General features: G+C 41.1%; 1 protein-coding gene across 1 annotated transcript; it reads left to right on the top strand.

Annotated features, from left to right (window-relative positions):
* Window positions 1-2,509: 2,509 nt before the first annotated feature.
* Window positions 2,510-13,250, top strand: CIMAP1B (ciliary microtubule associated protein 1B). The gene is made up of 7 exons (XM_072147614.1): window positions 2,510-2,655; window positions 6,977-7,127; window positions 9,295-9,498; window positions 10,161-10,262; window positions 11,276-11,397; window positions 12,145-12,285; window positions 13,068-13,250. The coding sequence occupies exons 2-7, from the start codon at window positions 7,019-7,021 to the stop codon at window positions 13,158-13,160; spliced, it is 771 nt and encodes a 256-aa protein (XP_072003715.1). The 5' UTR covers window positions 2,510-2,655; window positions 6,977-7,018; the 3' UTR covers window positions 13,161-13,250.
* The last annotated feature ends 2,282 nt before the right edge of the window (window positions 13,251-15,532 follow it).

Below are 15,532 nucleotides of genomic sequence, written 5' to 3' on the forward strand. Positions count from 1 at the left end.
GGTTTATAATGCATGAAAGCAAATGGTAGATTTCCATTAAAGAAACCATGGAATAGGTAAAAAAAGGTGCAAAACACCTTAGTCACTAGTCATACCTGACCCCATAGTGCTGTTAAATGCCATACATAGTTTCATTAACCCCAATGGTAGAAAGGCAGAAGGCATGTAACGTAGCTTGGAATGTCACATGATCAGAACAGTGGAGTTACAAAGAACAAAATACCTGGAAGGATTACATGTAAGTTAATGTATGTATAATCGAGCATAGATTAAAGGGAACCTGTCACCAGGAGACCCATTTTTAGCACTCCCCCAGTCCCCACAGAGCATAGTACATACGCTGCCAAAGTGTTTTTGTATAAAAAATTGGTTTTACAGAAAAAAGATATGTTATATTGTATCTTTCATTAGCATCTGCTGTGTGACTAGGCAGTTGCCTTATGGGAGGGGCTGAAAAGGAGCAGCCCCCCCCCACCCTTGAGGAACAGCTACTCCATGTGACCTTTTCAAATATATGAAAACACCCATCACTTGGCTTAGCGACGCCCCCTGCTCCTCTACAGCCAATCCCGAGTGTTGGGAGTTATTCATATATTTGAAAAGGTCACATGTTTCCCAAGGGTGGGGGGGAAACTGCTCCTTTCCAGTCCCTCCCATTAGGCAACTGCCTAGTCACACAACAGATGCTAATGAAAGGTACAATGTAACATATCTTTTTTTCTGTAAAAACTATTTTTTATACAAAAACACTTTGGCAGCGTATGTACTATGCTCTGTGGGGACTGGGGGAGTGCTAAAAATGGGTCTCCTGGTGACAGGTTCCCTTGAACAAGTTTTGTAGTCCTCAGATATGAACCATATGTAGTTGGTCATAATATACTATAAATATACATCTATACAACCCTAGTTTTTAATCATCCCTCGTTTTTTAACCAAGGCATTGGAACAAAGTTTCTCTACATTATTTGTATTTGAGTGTGATTACAGCATTTGCACATTCAAATAAAACAACTACCACCAGTCAGTCTTCAGTCTAGTATAATCACTGCCACCAGTCAGTCTTCAGTCTAGTATAGTCACTGCCACCTGTCAGTCTTCAGTCTAGTATAATCACTGCCTCCAGCCTTCTCTCAGTCTAATGAAATAACTGCCACCAGTCAGTCTTGAGTCTAGTATAGTCACTGCCACCTGTCAGTCTTGAGTCTAGTATAATCACTGCCTCCAGCCTTCGCTCAGTTTAATGAAATAACTGCCACCAGTCAGTCCTCAGTATAGTGTAATCACCACCACCAGTCAGTCCTCACTGCCACCTGTCAGTATGTTTGGACAGGTGGCTGCGGAAGAGGCAATCAGTGTGGGGCATGGAGACAAATGGATACAGGAGGGCCAATGCCGGTTAATAAAGATGGAATGCACCTGCTGACTATATAGAGTGCAGTAGGTAGCAGCTGGAAATTTGACAACTACCCGCCCACAATCACTGACCTAACAAGAAATAATCCTTTCTATATTTCCAAGCAAATGGAGGAAAGATGAAGATTTCCCTTCTCGTACTCTTCCTTTCTCTCTATCCAGCTACTCAATGATATCAGCACCCTTCAGTCCTGGGAGGCTGTAACATCACTGTCCTGTGCTGCAACCTACTGGACACAATAATTATCTCTCCTCCAGAACTGATGGGAGATAAATATTGGAGCTTTCTGACAGCTCCTGTTGTTCCGCCAAACTACCATACAGAAGAACAGAGAGAATTGTAACCACATCATGTTCTGCTTCATTACTGCCTGTTTTATCCTACGGTGCCCAATGCTGGGTCGGATAATAAGTATGATCCTGCAGCTCTGGTCGAGACCCCAATCTCCTCAGCATTGGTGGAGACGTTAGGTCAAGAGTTGAGAATTCATGAATGTGTCCTACTCCCAAGCAGGATCTTGTCTATATTCTTCATATTTCGTAATAAGAATACATCCACTACTATAATATTGGCTCAGTAGTGCAGTCTTCCACCCTCACCCGTCTATAATAGTGCAGTCTGTCACCCTCACCACTATTATATTGGATCAGTAGTACAGTCTACCTCTCGATCCAACTATATTGAATCACTTGTACAGACTAGTAGTACAGTCCCCCCCCCCCCATTATATTGGACTAGTAGTGCAGCCTCCCCCATTATATCGGACTAGTAGTACAGCCCCCCTATTATATCGGACTAGTAGTACAGTCCTCCCCCCTATTATATCGGACAAGTAGTACAGCCCCCCCCCCCCCCATTATATCGGACTAGTAGTACAGCCCCCCCCCCATTATATCGGACTAGTAATACAGCCCCCCCCCCCTTTATATCAGACTAGTAGTACCCCCCCCCCCCCATTATATCGGACTAGTAGTACAGCCCCCCTATTAAATCGTACTAGTAGTAAAGCCCCCCCCCTACCCTATTATATCGGACTTAGTGGTACAGTCCGCACAGACTATAGGCCACGTGCCCGAGCACTAGTCTTCTCAGCCCTGGAGCTGGTGGCAGCGTCGTTACTATAGCAGCGGTTACTACGTGACTGGTTACTAGGAGACTACAAACAATGGAGGGGGATAAGCCTGGAGCCAGTAGGTAGAGCAGTCAGTGCAGCAGCCGGCGCCGCGGACACAGGACGGCAGGTCAGACATTACCATAGCATCTCCGCGCAGTGCATGCTGGGAAATGTAGTCTCTAGACAGGGAGCAGTGATCTGTAGCTGGGAAGGAAATGCATCTAATTCCAAGTGTTACAGGTCCGGAGCACCTGTGCTATAGGGGTCACTGGTGGGGCTGCAGCATTATGAGCCGGTGTACAGAGCTCTGCTGCCCTGTCTCCAGTCCGCATGTAACACTGATCCCCCATATACAATATGAGGGCAGAGTCAGACAACCCTGGGGGGTCCATTAATCCCAGGACGTTCAGTGTCTTGGGACACTTGGGACTCCGCGCATCATAGTGATTTATGATGTAAGGAGTCCATTCTTCCCGGCAGGACAGCAGCACTGAATTGTAATCATGCTTACAGCGGGGAAAGTGGTATATCACTGTGATACTCGGAGTCCTGTCCTCTGCTCTGTGGTTACAGCGATTAAAATAGGATTAAAATAGCAGACAGATTATTTCTTATTAGGGCTCAGTTTACATAATAGTCTGAGTACTGTATGCATTAGTATATAATGTCACAGTGCCTACATTACATGCCATCTCATGGTAGCAAAGTCACAGCATCTGTAATATTTTAGGGGAGAAGAGACATGAAAACGTATTTAAGGAAACAATGATTTCTTATTATATATTCTTTCATCTTAAAAAGGGAATAAAGAAATGTGCTACCAGACATGAGAGGTCACAAACAACTGAGGAGCACATGAAAATCCCCACTCAGATGATCAAAAGAGATGTCTTAGTGTTGTATCTGATAGTACCTAAGCTATGCCTACAGGAATGGGCGGGAAGACACCGGTGATTTGGACATATTTTTGGTTGTAATTAAAGTTGTGTACCATATAGAATAATGGGAACATAAGAGCAGTGGCCCAGAGGTTACCAATATAGTTCACAATCAATGAATAAATCAATCAGTCTTGGGCTTTTGTGTAAAAGCTCATCTGCATACTATGTAGGGTGTGTAGACTAAAGATATATTCACATGTGGACAAATTGAACAGATTTTATTGAAGAGGACTCCCCTCGCCACACAGTTTAGCATCATATAATTTTAAAGCCCAATATCTGCAACCTTGGGGACCACTAAAGTGGGCACCCTTCTAGATTACTGGGTGTCTGCAAACTCTAAAACTGTTGTAAATGTCTGCCCCTGTTTCTGTGTGATGAGTAGTTGTTTTTTAGGTAAATTCCATCAAACTGGTCAACCCTCACCAGTGCCAGGCAATAAGGGGGGGGGGGGGGGCATGAAGGCTTTCATCTCTGTGCTCAGTACATGGTGGGCCATGCTATTTATCTTAGCTTCATGGACTTGCTCAGCGAAGCAATCCACCTCCCTGGCTACCATGACGCTGAACTTTTATAAGGAATTAATGGTAAAAAAAAAAATCTGATTCCTGCTCAGTATGTAAGTAATGCGGCGTGGAGGATGTGCTACTACCTAGTCACATTGCACAGATTGTGTTTGTTGTATGTTACTATGTTACACTCAGAGGCCTGCACGGGAGCTCAAGACACAAAAAGTTAGGAGATTTTCTAAAGAAGGCAGAGTTTCTTGCCTTATGTTTCATTGTAGATGCACTGGAGTCAAAATAAAACATTTACAAATAACATTTTAATAGCCAAAAATCAATAACTTGAATTACATCACTGAGAACATAGACCTACTCTGTACCACGACTGTCGCAAATCACCCACGTGGCATAAGAACCCTGCCAGGGCCAAAGCCACTTTAATAAATTTGACTGCCTTAAAACTCCAAAGACAGACAGAGAACTGTCGTAAGGATATGGTCCAATGATGAATTGAATGATTATTTTATAATGGAGTAGGGCATTTTCTCACTCCTGTACGGTATCTGCAGCATTTTGGGCTCTGCGATCATTTTGGTTCTTTGTATTGAGCTCTGTTGCTATGCTCCTTTTGGCTTCTTCAATGAATGTAGTGAATACAGTTTGTTTTAGTAACAGCCTAACACATTTCCTGGTAACCCAGGACACATTGTTTTGGTGAAGATGCTGGGAATAATAAAGGCTTTATCATTCTGGCACTCTATATCAAGCCTGTGGTAGATTCAGTCTATGAGATATTGATACATTTTTATGGACTAACAGCAACCACCTGCAGCCATTATATATTAAACATATCTGGCAATTATATTATCACCTATTATCAAATATAACATTTGTTCCTCCAATAATAAAGTACTATGTACTGCCCCCAAGAGCAGAATACAGGCACCAGTAATGGTGAATTTAACGGTTATTCCGGGAAGAGGAACGTCTGATACAAAAACCCATGACACTCAATGTCATTAGTTACAAAGTGGAGCTTAAATAGTTTGATTTTATGATTCACAAAATTTTATGGCCTCTCTAAAGCAGGTGAAGTTATAACCAAGATGGCTGCCACTGGAAACTACAAGTCCCATGATCCTTTACTTCTCAGTAACTCCTCCTCCCTCTCATCCTCTGCTCCCGGTGATGATATAACAGGTTTTCTTGCTCTGTTACCATAGTAATGATGTATAACTGCCATTACCAAAACACTGACCATACCGGATGCCCTGCAACCAACTGGCTACAGCCAAACATAGTGGTGATCACATGACCTGTCCAGGCAGGTGCAGGACATGTGACCAGCGGCCATCTTCTGTCCTGTGTCTGCTCCGTGCGGAGGAAATTAACGGACTGATTAAAGGGCCAGTAGCATTTTAATTCTCCATTACAGTCTATGCCAGCAGCATTTTTCTGCTAAGGGGAGCAAAATATTAAATAACAACTAATTACATATTTTACCGACTTATTTGCATATGAATTATGCTGATTCCTGGAATACTCCTTTAAAGGAAATCTACCATCAAATTCCAGCATGGTAAACCAGGAACACTTACTCATAGATCCATGCAATGTGACTGTGGTAATCTTCTTATATTAGTTATCCATGGCCTACTTCCTTCTAAAGTCAAGTTTAAAAAATGATGCTCATGAGCCAGAAGGCTCTGGGGGTGTTGTAGGTTGCACAGGCTGTTACACTGTATAGCAGCAGCACAGAGGCTCTCTGGAAAAAAAAAGCTCCAGAGTGCAGGTGGATCATTAGCATAATTTAAAAAGTAGATTTTAGAAGGAAGGAGGCCATGGAAAACAAATGTAAGAAGATTAGCACAGTCACTGTGCCTGTATCTATCAGTAAGCACCCCTGGTTTATCATTCTTGATAGTAGATTTCCTGTTAAGGAAATCTACCACATGATATGGTAGGTGTAAGATGGAAATACCGAACACCAGCTCAGGGTGAGCTGGTGCCAGAGCTTATCGCGGTTTAAAACACTTTTAAATCTTTATAGCTGAAGGAGCTTTGGCGCACCAAGCGCGGGACCTTGCATGCGGCTCTCCTTCACTTCCTATGTAGGCGCGCGCGGCATGGTGCGCCGAAGCTCCTTCAGCTATAAAGATTAAAAAGTGTCTTAAACCGCTATGCAGCGGCTTAGGACACTAACAAAAATAAGCTCCGGCACCAGCTCACCCTGAGCTGGTGCTCGGTATTTCCATCTTACACCTACCATATCATGTGGTAGATTTCCTTAAAAGCAGCAAAATGATACTACTAACATATAGTAAGTGCTGAGTATATTGCTTGGAATACATTAGATAAGTGATGGTGAATTTTTTAGAGACCAAGTACCCAAACTACAAACAAAATCCACTTATTTACCCGTGCCAACATGGAATTTAAAGCAGTAACTTATTGTTACCTGTTCTTCCACATCTTTCAATTGTATCGGCTCCCTGAGGCCACAAATACAGTTGACAGAAGGAAGGCAAATTCAGACTCTCATTATAGATTCTCTCCAGGGTCTCTCTATAGAGGAAGAATGGTGGTCCAGCAGGATGGCCTCCAAAGATATTGCAGTTCTGTCAACACCTTCTCACTTTTCCCACGGTTCCAAACAGCCAATGAGAGCAACAGCGCTGAGAGCATCATCTCTTAAGTTGCCTGTAGGAAGATTCAGTGTTTGGTAAACTCTCTCCTGGGGTAATGGCCTGGGTGCCCGCAGAAAGGGCTCTGAGTGCCACTTTTGGCACCCGTGCCATAGGTTTGCCACTGCTGCATTAGATCAAGCCACACCATGTTTTAACATAGTGATTCTTTACTTTTCATTGGGAGCCAGAACCTTGTGTGGTTTCATTATCCACAGATTGATCTTTAAACATTTTCATTTTTCATGAATTATTATGTACATTATATATCATTATATTGACCAGTTATGTCAGCTTTCTCCTGTTCTATCTTGCAGACTCCACCCCTTTGTATAATAGCTGCCGTCCATTAGTAAACTATGACTACTGAGGTACAAATTGGACCTTGGAAACCGCACAGGCCTCGGGGGCCAATTGCAGCTTTATACAGCAGCCCAGGACCTAAGTATGCATTGCCTGGAAACACAGGTATATTTATGGATTAATCCTGTAACCAGAAAAACTTAAATGGGTTGTTGTCAGGTTTAGGTAATTTTTCTACTGTGGTTCCCAGGTGCTCTAAAAAAAAAAAAAAAAAGACAACTGATATATGTGAATAGAGCCTTAGCTCTAGTTTCTGTAACATCTTAATTGAAATCTTTGCTACAACTTTTATATTTTCCATTCTTTTAGGGCTCATTCAGACAGGCTTTTTTTAACTTCAGTATGCTATCTGTTTTTAAAGGGCATCTACCACCAGGATGAAGGATGAAGGATTGTAAACCAAGTACCATATATACTCGAGTTTAAGCCGACCTGAGTATAAGCCGAGAGCCCTAATTTTACCACCAAAAACTGGGAAAACCTATTGACTCGAGTATAAGCCGAGGGTGGGAAATGTATTGGTCACAGCCTCCCAGTATATAGCCAGCCAGCCACCTGCAGTATATAACCAGACAGCCCCCTGTAGTATATAGCCAGCATATACTAATGCCAGTAATGTGCAGCCTGCAGTTTGCCAAGCACATTAAAAAAAAAACAAAAAAACTTACATACTCACCTTCAGGCGGTCCCGCAGGTCTCCTCTTCTTTCTTCCCTCTGCTGTAACAGCAGGGTGAGACGCGCTCATGCAATCTGCCGGGCAGTGCACACTATGACTATTATCAGCGGCGACACTGCCGCATCATAGGGTGCGCTGGCCGACAGATCGCATAGACGCGTCTCAGCCTGCTGTTACAGAATATAGAAAACAGAAGAGGAGCTGCACCGAGCATTGGGAGCCACGCTGAGGATCGGGGCGCTGTAGGGTGAGTATGTAAGTTTATTTGTTTATTGACTCGTGTATAAGCTGAGGTGAGGTTTTTCAGCACATTTTTGGGGGGATAAGAAGCTAAAAGAAGAGCAGATTCTGCCAGAGGGAGCACACACCAGTATGTCAGTATGCTTGGTTTACAAACCTTCATCCTGGTGGTGGATGTCCTTTATGTAAAGCAGACTGATCCATTGATTTCTTTGCGTCTGTTCAAATGTCAGTTTTTTTTCACAGATTTTCAGCATGCACTGTTTTTTTCTCACTTGCAGACCATGCAGACAGTTTTACAAAGAAATCCTCTGCTTAGGAGGATTGTGGAAAAACTGCTAAAAACTTTCATTTTTCACACCTAATATCAGCTCAGTCGTGTTAATAAAGCTGACCAGTTGTCTATAAGAGAGCTGTGAAAAACGGCTCAGACTACGACATGTGATACTTTTTAAAGGAGTGGATATGTGGTGCTTTGAAAAAGAAAAGGGCTGTGTGAATTGTTCACTTAAAAAGTACAGCATCTTGTAATCTGTGTAGCCATGTCCAGCTGATAAAAAAAAGTTAGACTGCACAAAGGTGTCATGTGAATAAAGCCTAAATCTAGACAGCACTTCTAGGAGAAGTGACACGCATGGGACAAGAGCCATGCGTGTCGCTTCCTGTAGTCTCGTATACCAGAGGGTAGGGCTAGTTGGAAATATTGATGAGGTCATCACGGAGAATGCATAACAAACACAAGAAAAAAGGTTGATGTGCAAATTGGACAACAAATTACTTTACTTTGTTACACAAACCAAATGGCATTTAAAAACAATCCATTCTGGCTCGGACTGAAAGTCATTTGGTTTTACCTGGTAATGTAACCTGTTACTCCATGATATCCCATTGTATTATGCCATGTACTGCACTTTGTATCTTGTTACCTTTTCTTACCATACATATAACTTGCATCCTGGCAGTATTACTACAAGGATCTAAATCTTCTTTTTTGTTAGAGCCACATGGTTACAATCCCTATGTTTTATACATGCCTTTTGCACTCCGAGCACGTTTTTTGTATTTGTTATCCAGTTTTTAAATGCCATTTGCTTTGTGTAATAAAATAAAGTAATTTGTTGTCCAATTTGCACATCAACCTTTTATCTTGTGTTTGTTATCTCTTCTTGTAGTCATCAGGATTTACTTTGATTTTCACATACAAATCCTGCAACAAGTCACATAAACCTAAAATGGAACTTGGCTCCCCCCCAAAATCATAAGCGTAAAAAAAAGTGTTTGTTTTCTTTGTCTCAGAATGATTGATTTTTTTTTTTTCAGAATGGTAGTGATTGTGCCTAAATTTTACTCTTTAGGTTATGTGCAGCATGACCCCTGTAAATATCGAGCACCTGCATTCAGCTTTGGTAGCCGCCGATTCAAATTCGTTGATGATTGCTCTCCGGGACCAGGGTACTTGGTGCCAGCTAACATCACCATCAGGGGAAAAGATGGCACCCCGGCTTATTCAGTTTATGGAAGACCAAGGGATCTGAATAGCTTCAGGACTCCAGGACCAGGTGCAAATTCTAAGATTCAATCTTTGTATTGTTTAGGGAGGATATTCTGGGTAACGCACTGGCCTAAAAAGCAAGTTTTATGTGTGCACAACTTGGCACCATTTAGTATGGGATGTGTGCTTGTTTTGTTTACCTGCTCCAAAATCACCCAAAGTAAAATCAACATGAAGTAAGGTACTTTATAAGCTTTCCAGGCCTAGTCTTTCTGTTTCCCAGCAAATGGGTGCACCAGCAGGTCCATACACTTTGGACAGACAAGATTATTTGCATATATGTATATATATATATAATATATATACACGCAGAGAAAGTCCAAACGGCACACAAATGCATAAGGTGATAGCGGGTGCAAGCTCACTAGAACCAGGCCTCACAAGAGGTAAGCAGCACTCCAGAGACATCCAATGTGGGGTGAAACAAGTGGTCTTCTTTATACAGCTGTACTTTATTGTACCTTTGCTTAAACATGGAATAAAGAAGACCACTTGTTTCACCCCACATTGGATGGTGTGTCTCTGTCCGGTGATCTTCCTTTAAGTCATACAGAACCAACTTCCAAAATACATTGTACCAAACCAAGTTATCCAGGTTATGTTACATTAATATAGAATGCACATTACTTCTTTATTATATTAAACACTTGTGTTTGTTTCATAAAATAGGTTGCTACTCTCCTGAACGGGCTGGTAAATCTGCCTATCGATCAGCGCCAATTTATTCATTGGGGGCTAGAACCAAGACATTCAGCAATGACCAAACCCCAGGTAAATATGTAGCACATGACCTTTGACATTACTGTAGGCATTACATAATAACTGGGCATGCAGCAAACAGGGAATTCCCTGCATCCTCGACACCAAGGTTACAAAAAGCCTTTAAAGCACTTAAGGTTCCTAAGAACTGGAAGAAGTTTGGGACGACCACACCTCCTCCTTGACCTGGCCATCCAGCCAAACTAAGCAATCATGGGAAAAGAGGCTTTGTGAGAGAGTTAAAGAAGAACCCCAAGATAACGGTGGCTAAGCCACACCAATTGGGGCTTTATGGCAAAGTGTGCCAATGGAGACCTCTCTTCAGTGCAAGACATATGAAAACTGCATATCCAGACTATGAGAAATAAGAATCTTTGGTCTGGTGAGACAAAGATTTATTTATTTTTTTTTTTGTGTTAATTCTAAGCGGTATGTGTGGAGAAGACTCATCACCTGCCAAATATAATCCCAACAATGAAACATTGTGGCAACAGCATCATGCTATAGAGTGTTTTTCAGCTGCAGGGACAGGACAACTGGACGAAGGAAAGATGAATGCGATCAAGTACAGAGATATCCTGGATGAAAACCTCTTCCAGTGTGCTCTGGACCTCAGACTGGGCTGAAGGTTCCCATTCCAACAAGACAATGACCCCAAGCATACAGCTAAAATAACAAAGCGGTAGCTTCAGAACAACTTTGGGCCATTATTGACCTAAACCCAATTGAACATCTCTGGAGAGACTTGAAAATGGATGTCTGCCAGTGTTCACAATCCAACCTAAGGGAACTGGAGAGGGTCTGCAAGAAAGATTGGCAGAGGAACTTTTTTGATCTTACCAATTGGCTGCAATGAAACAGAGTGAAAAATTTTGGTCTTAATACTTTGTGTACCCACTGTATCTGCTTAGTCTCAATGCTTACATTGCTATAAATGCTATATTTTCTATAATATATTGCTTGTGACAAATTCATTTCTTCAGATGCTTCATATGATATTCCCACATGTTGTGTTACCTCACCAGGTCCTGCAGCATATCTGCTTCCATCCGTGCTAGGACCTAGAGTTGTAAACAGATCATCTGCACCAAACTATTCCATGACTGGAAGAAGCAAGATTGGAAGTTTCCATGAAGATCTGCAAAAAGTGAGTTTCTACTATTTATTAACCCCTTACCGACATGTGACATAATACTACGTCACATGCCAGGTGAGCCCTCTCCATAGCCGATAAGTCTTTGCTGCATATTGCAGCAAAGGCTTACCGGTAACACCCGCTGATCGCCGCCGGTGGCTTCAAAAAGATGGCGGCGCCCAAAGTCGAAAATGGCACTTTTTTTGCCATTTAAAAAAACATTAAAAATACTATAAAAAGTGATCAAAAGTTCGTACAGTCCTAAAAATGATAACATTGTAAACTTCCTCAAAATCCACAAAAAACTCCCAAAGCTCTGTACACCAAAATATAAAAAGGTTATTAGCGCCAGAAGATGGCAAAATCCCCAAAAAATCGTAATCGTACCGACCCAAAGAATAAAGTAGACATGTCATTTGGGGCATACAGTGAAAAATCTGTAAAATCCAAGCCCACAAGAATACGGCACAAATGCGTTTTTTTTTACCAATTTCACTGCATTTGGAATTTTTTTTCCTGCTTCCCAGTACACGGCATGGAATATTAAATACCATCTTCTTGAAGAGTAATTTGTTATTCAGAAAATAAGCCATCGCACAGCTCTGTACATGGAAAAATAAAAGTTATAGATTTTTGAAGGTGAGGAGTGAAAATTGAAAACGCAAAAACTAAAAAGGGTTGCGGCGGGAAGGGGTTAAAATACTACAGAAACGTTTTACTTGGCCTGTTAACGTTTTTGTGGAATGTTTTTAATTTTAGACTCCAGGTCCTGGAACATATCGCGTTGTTGATCCAATAACATATAAATACAAACCTCCTCAATACAGCATGACCGCCAGAAACTCTCTGCCTGGAGACACCACACAAAAGCCAGGACCAGGGGCCCACAGTCCTGAGAAGGTGAGATTTAACACATATATATCTGCTATCACATTAACTCTTGTTGTATGCAGAAACGGTACCAGACTATACATATTTTTTTTTAATGGTGTTTTAATATGTTGTCAATTATACTTTTTCCAAAGAGGAACAACTCCCCTGGTGTGCCATGTGGACCTAGACCCCCTCCCCTACTAAAGCAAAGTTTCCCTTTGTCTAGAATATGCACAGGTGCAATTTGGCTTGTCACAATAAACATTAATTGGCCCAGGTCCCATAAAAGCCATTTTAAATGGATCTTTTGCAAGATTTTAACCAATTAAGCTACTAGCATATCCTTTCTAGGAATTTTTTATGTGAATGTTATCCATTAACCTATAAATAAGCTAGTAAATCACCTCCAAAGTCATGTAAAAAAGAGCAAAGAAGAGTGGAAAAGGCAAGTCAAGTTTAGAGGCTGCATGGAGAATGTCACTTCAGGCGCCCTATCTTTAGTTCTATAGTACCTAGAAATATGCTTTTGGTTAAATATTATAGATAAGAATATTCAGTACCAAAAATATGGGCGTCTTTACTTAACCTTTTTCAGGCAAATGATTCTCTGCTTATTTTCACATGGAGAAGAACAGGAGAGATTTCACATAAATGTGGGAATTCTAGAATGATTATACCCTACCTGAGGATGCTAGTAGTTTAATGGGGTCAAATATAGTGACAATATCCCTTTGAGCTATTCTAATAATCTTTGTGTTTTCTAACAGTACAAACCTGTACATAACCCTAAACCTTGACTTTTCTTCTAGGTTGTGTTCACCCGGACTCAAGCACCTAACTTTTCTTTTGGAATCAGACATTCTGAATATGTTGCCCCCTTGATTGTGGACGTAGCAGATTAAAAAACAGATGAAAAACAAACCAGCAAGACCCACCTTTAAAACCAGTGGGTGGGGCAGGGATGGCTATAAAGACAACATATGACATGGCCATTCCAGATGTTTTTTCTCTGCTTTAAGAGAGTACATAGATATCATTCGCTCATATTACAAAGACTTTAAGTTGTGTTTCAGTGGAAAAGGTCCAAAACTAGAATACAAATGCCTGTTAAAGGGAATTAATCCCCATTATATAACATTGACCTGTCAGTAAAAAAAAATAACGCTGTGCAGCAACATTTGAAGCAGTAGCTGAGCAGACTGTACAAAGTACATCATCAGCAGGAAGAATGTTATAACACAAGAGGAATTTTTATACATTTATGTTTATCAGTGATAGACACACATCACTATATGCACACCAATACATAAAGGGTTGTCAGACATAGATAGGACCATCCCCTCCAACATGAAGAGGACAAGGATTCAAGTATACAAAATACAAGTTTTACTGAATATTTATACATCAATCTGCTCAGCTACTGCTGCTCTATAACATGCTGCTTGCAGATTTCAATTCAGTTCAATTTATGTTGAAATGCTGACAGAAACACAAACAAAATAAATTTACATTAGTAGAGGGAATCTGTCATCAGGAAGAACCTGTCACCACATTTTCACATATACAGCTAGTGACAGGTTACCATGGAGCGCTATTAACTGACACCCTTCTTTCCCTTACATCAGAGAAGGCTTGCTCTGCTTGACCGACCACTCCCATCTCTCACCTCAGCATGTCGTGTGACCAGAATGACATCAGCACAGGTCGTTTAGACTCCTAACATTAGCAAACTGTACATCATGCATATCTGATCACATGAAATTACAGCAGCCTTCTTGGACTTCCACTCCCCCCAATCCTCCATGGATGTCTACTCCTCCCCATCCTCCATGGAGGCATGCTATGATTTCATGCGATCAGGTTCATACATGGGGTAGATCTTGCAAATGTTACAGGACCTTGGTTACATGACTTCAAGTGCCCAATCATGTAAAAGAGCTCTCCCTACAGCAGAATGTCATAGCCAGTCAATCAGGGACAAGGAGCAATGCAAGTAAATATTAATATGCAGGACTCATAGTGTGATTGGACTCACATCAGATGAGTTGCATACAAGTTTTCAAACTGATTTCTGTAACATTGCAGCCATAAAAAGGAACCATTTAAGGATAAGGACAATGCTTTTTAATCATAGTTTTTAATGAAGTCTTATTTTGGGTGGGTTAATTTACATGATAGGTTCTCTTCAAGTAGGCCATGCTTTTTAGATTTTTAAAATTGCATGATTAGGACTTTCCAACATGCATAAGGCAGGCATGCTTTAAGAGAACCAGCCATCATACCTACAGCATATTGTAGGGAAGGGGAAGCTAAGAAGACAAATGTATAGTTTTATGGGTAAAGACTAAGTATGCACAAGCATAAAAGATAGGCCCTGCCACTATATCCAACCATAAAAAAGGACCTTCATCATTGTGACATTTATCTACCAATCTCAATTTAAAAAGCATGTATGTTTGACCAAGCTGAACATGCGTATGTATATGTATGAGGAAATTAGCTGCAGGCCATCTAATGTAACAGATTTTGGATGAGAAGGATTGGGCAGTTGGATTTTCACATGACTAAACATTCCCTCTTGCCATTTAGAGCATATGGGAAGTATGCAGGGGGTGTGTGATAGCTGTTGGCTGATCTGAAATGTATTCCCAGATCTGAATTAACAGAACGAGCATGTTATCAACTTTTTGCACTATATGTCATCTAATATCATAGAAGAAAGAGAACCAGTAACTAGTAATCACTCTGGATGAATGGAAAGTACTGATATTTTCTCATTAAAACATTTATGGGTTTAGATCATTTCAAACATTATCAAATTAAATTCATTGTATTATCTGATGCAACAAAAGTACCTGTTAGTTTACAAGAGCAGAAGACTATATTAGGATTAAAAACAAAGTAGCAGCTCACAATGGTAGGATTTACTGTGCAGTTTGTACATATCATTCAAGGTTAATGCTTACATCTTTAACACAACTAATGGAGTGAACTGGTGTACAAGACCACACCAGTGCAACATCCTGGGTATACGCTGTGTACTACTGCATCTGGTTACCTTTGGACATTCCCTTCTAATACCCTCTGTGCCTTACCATGTGCCAAAAGCAATATTTTCACTTTGGTAAATATCTGAACCCTTCCATCTCTATGTGACTTTCTATATCTCATGTAAATCAATGTGCCAACATTAAATCTGAACTGGTAAACTCTGCCTTCAACCTGTTCTATAGTCCCTTGCTACCGACCGCATAAAGACCAGCACCCATCTTCA

This window comes from Engystomops pustulosus, chromosome 4 (genome assembly GCF_040894005.1).
Source record: "Engystomops pustulosus chromosome 4, aEngPut4.maternal, whole genome shotgun sequence".
Classification (NCBI taxonomy): Eukaryota; Metazoa; Chordata; class Amphibia; order Anura; family Leptodactylidae; genus Engystomops; species Engystomops pustulosus.

What these genes read in the sequence shown, in the direction of transcription:
- CIMAP1B (XM_072147614.1), top strand. Translation starts at nt 7,019, where the DNA reads ATGACTACTGAGGTACAAATTGGACCTTGGAAACCGCACAGGCCTCGG. An exon ending in TGCATTGCCTGGAAACACAG is followed by an intron (nt 7,128 to 9,294) that starts GTATATTTATGG and finishes TTTACTCTTTAG; the next exon opens with GTTATGTGCAGCATGACCCC. An exon ending in GGGCCCACAGTCCTGAGAAG is followed by an intron (nt 12,286 to 13,067) that starts GTGAGATTTAAC and finishes CTTTTCTTCTAG; the next exon opens with GTTGTGTTCACCCGGACTCA.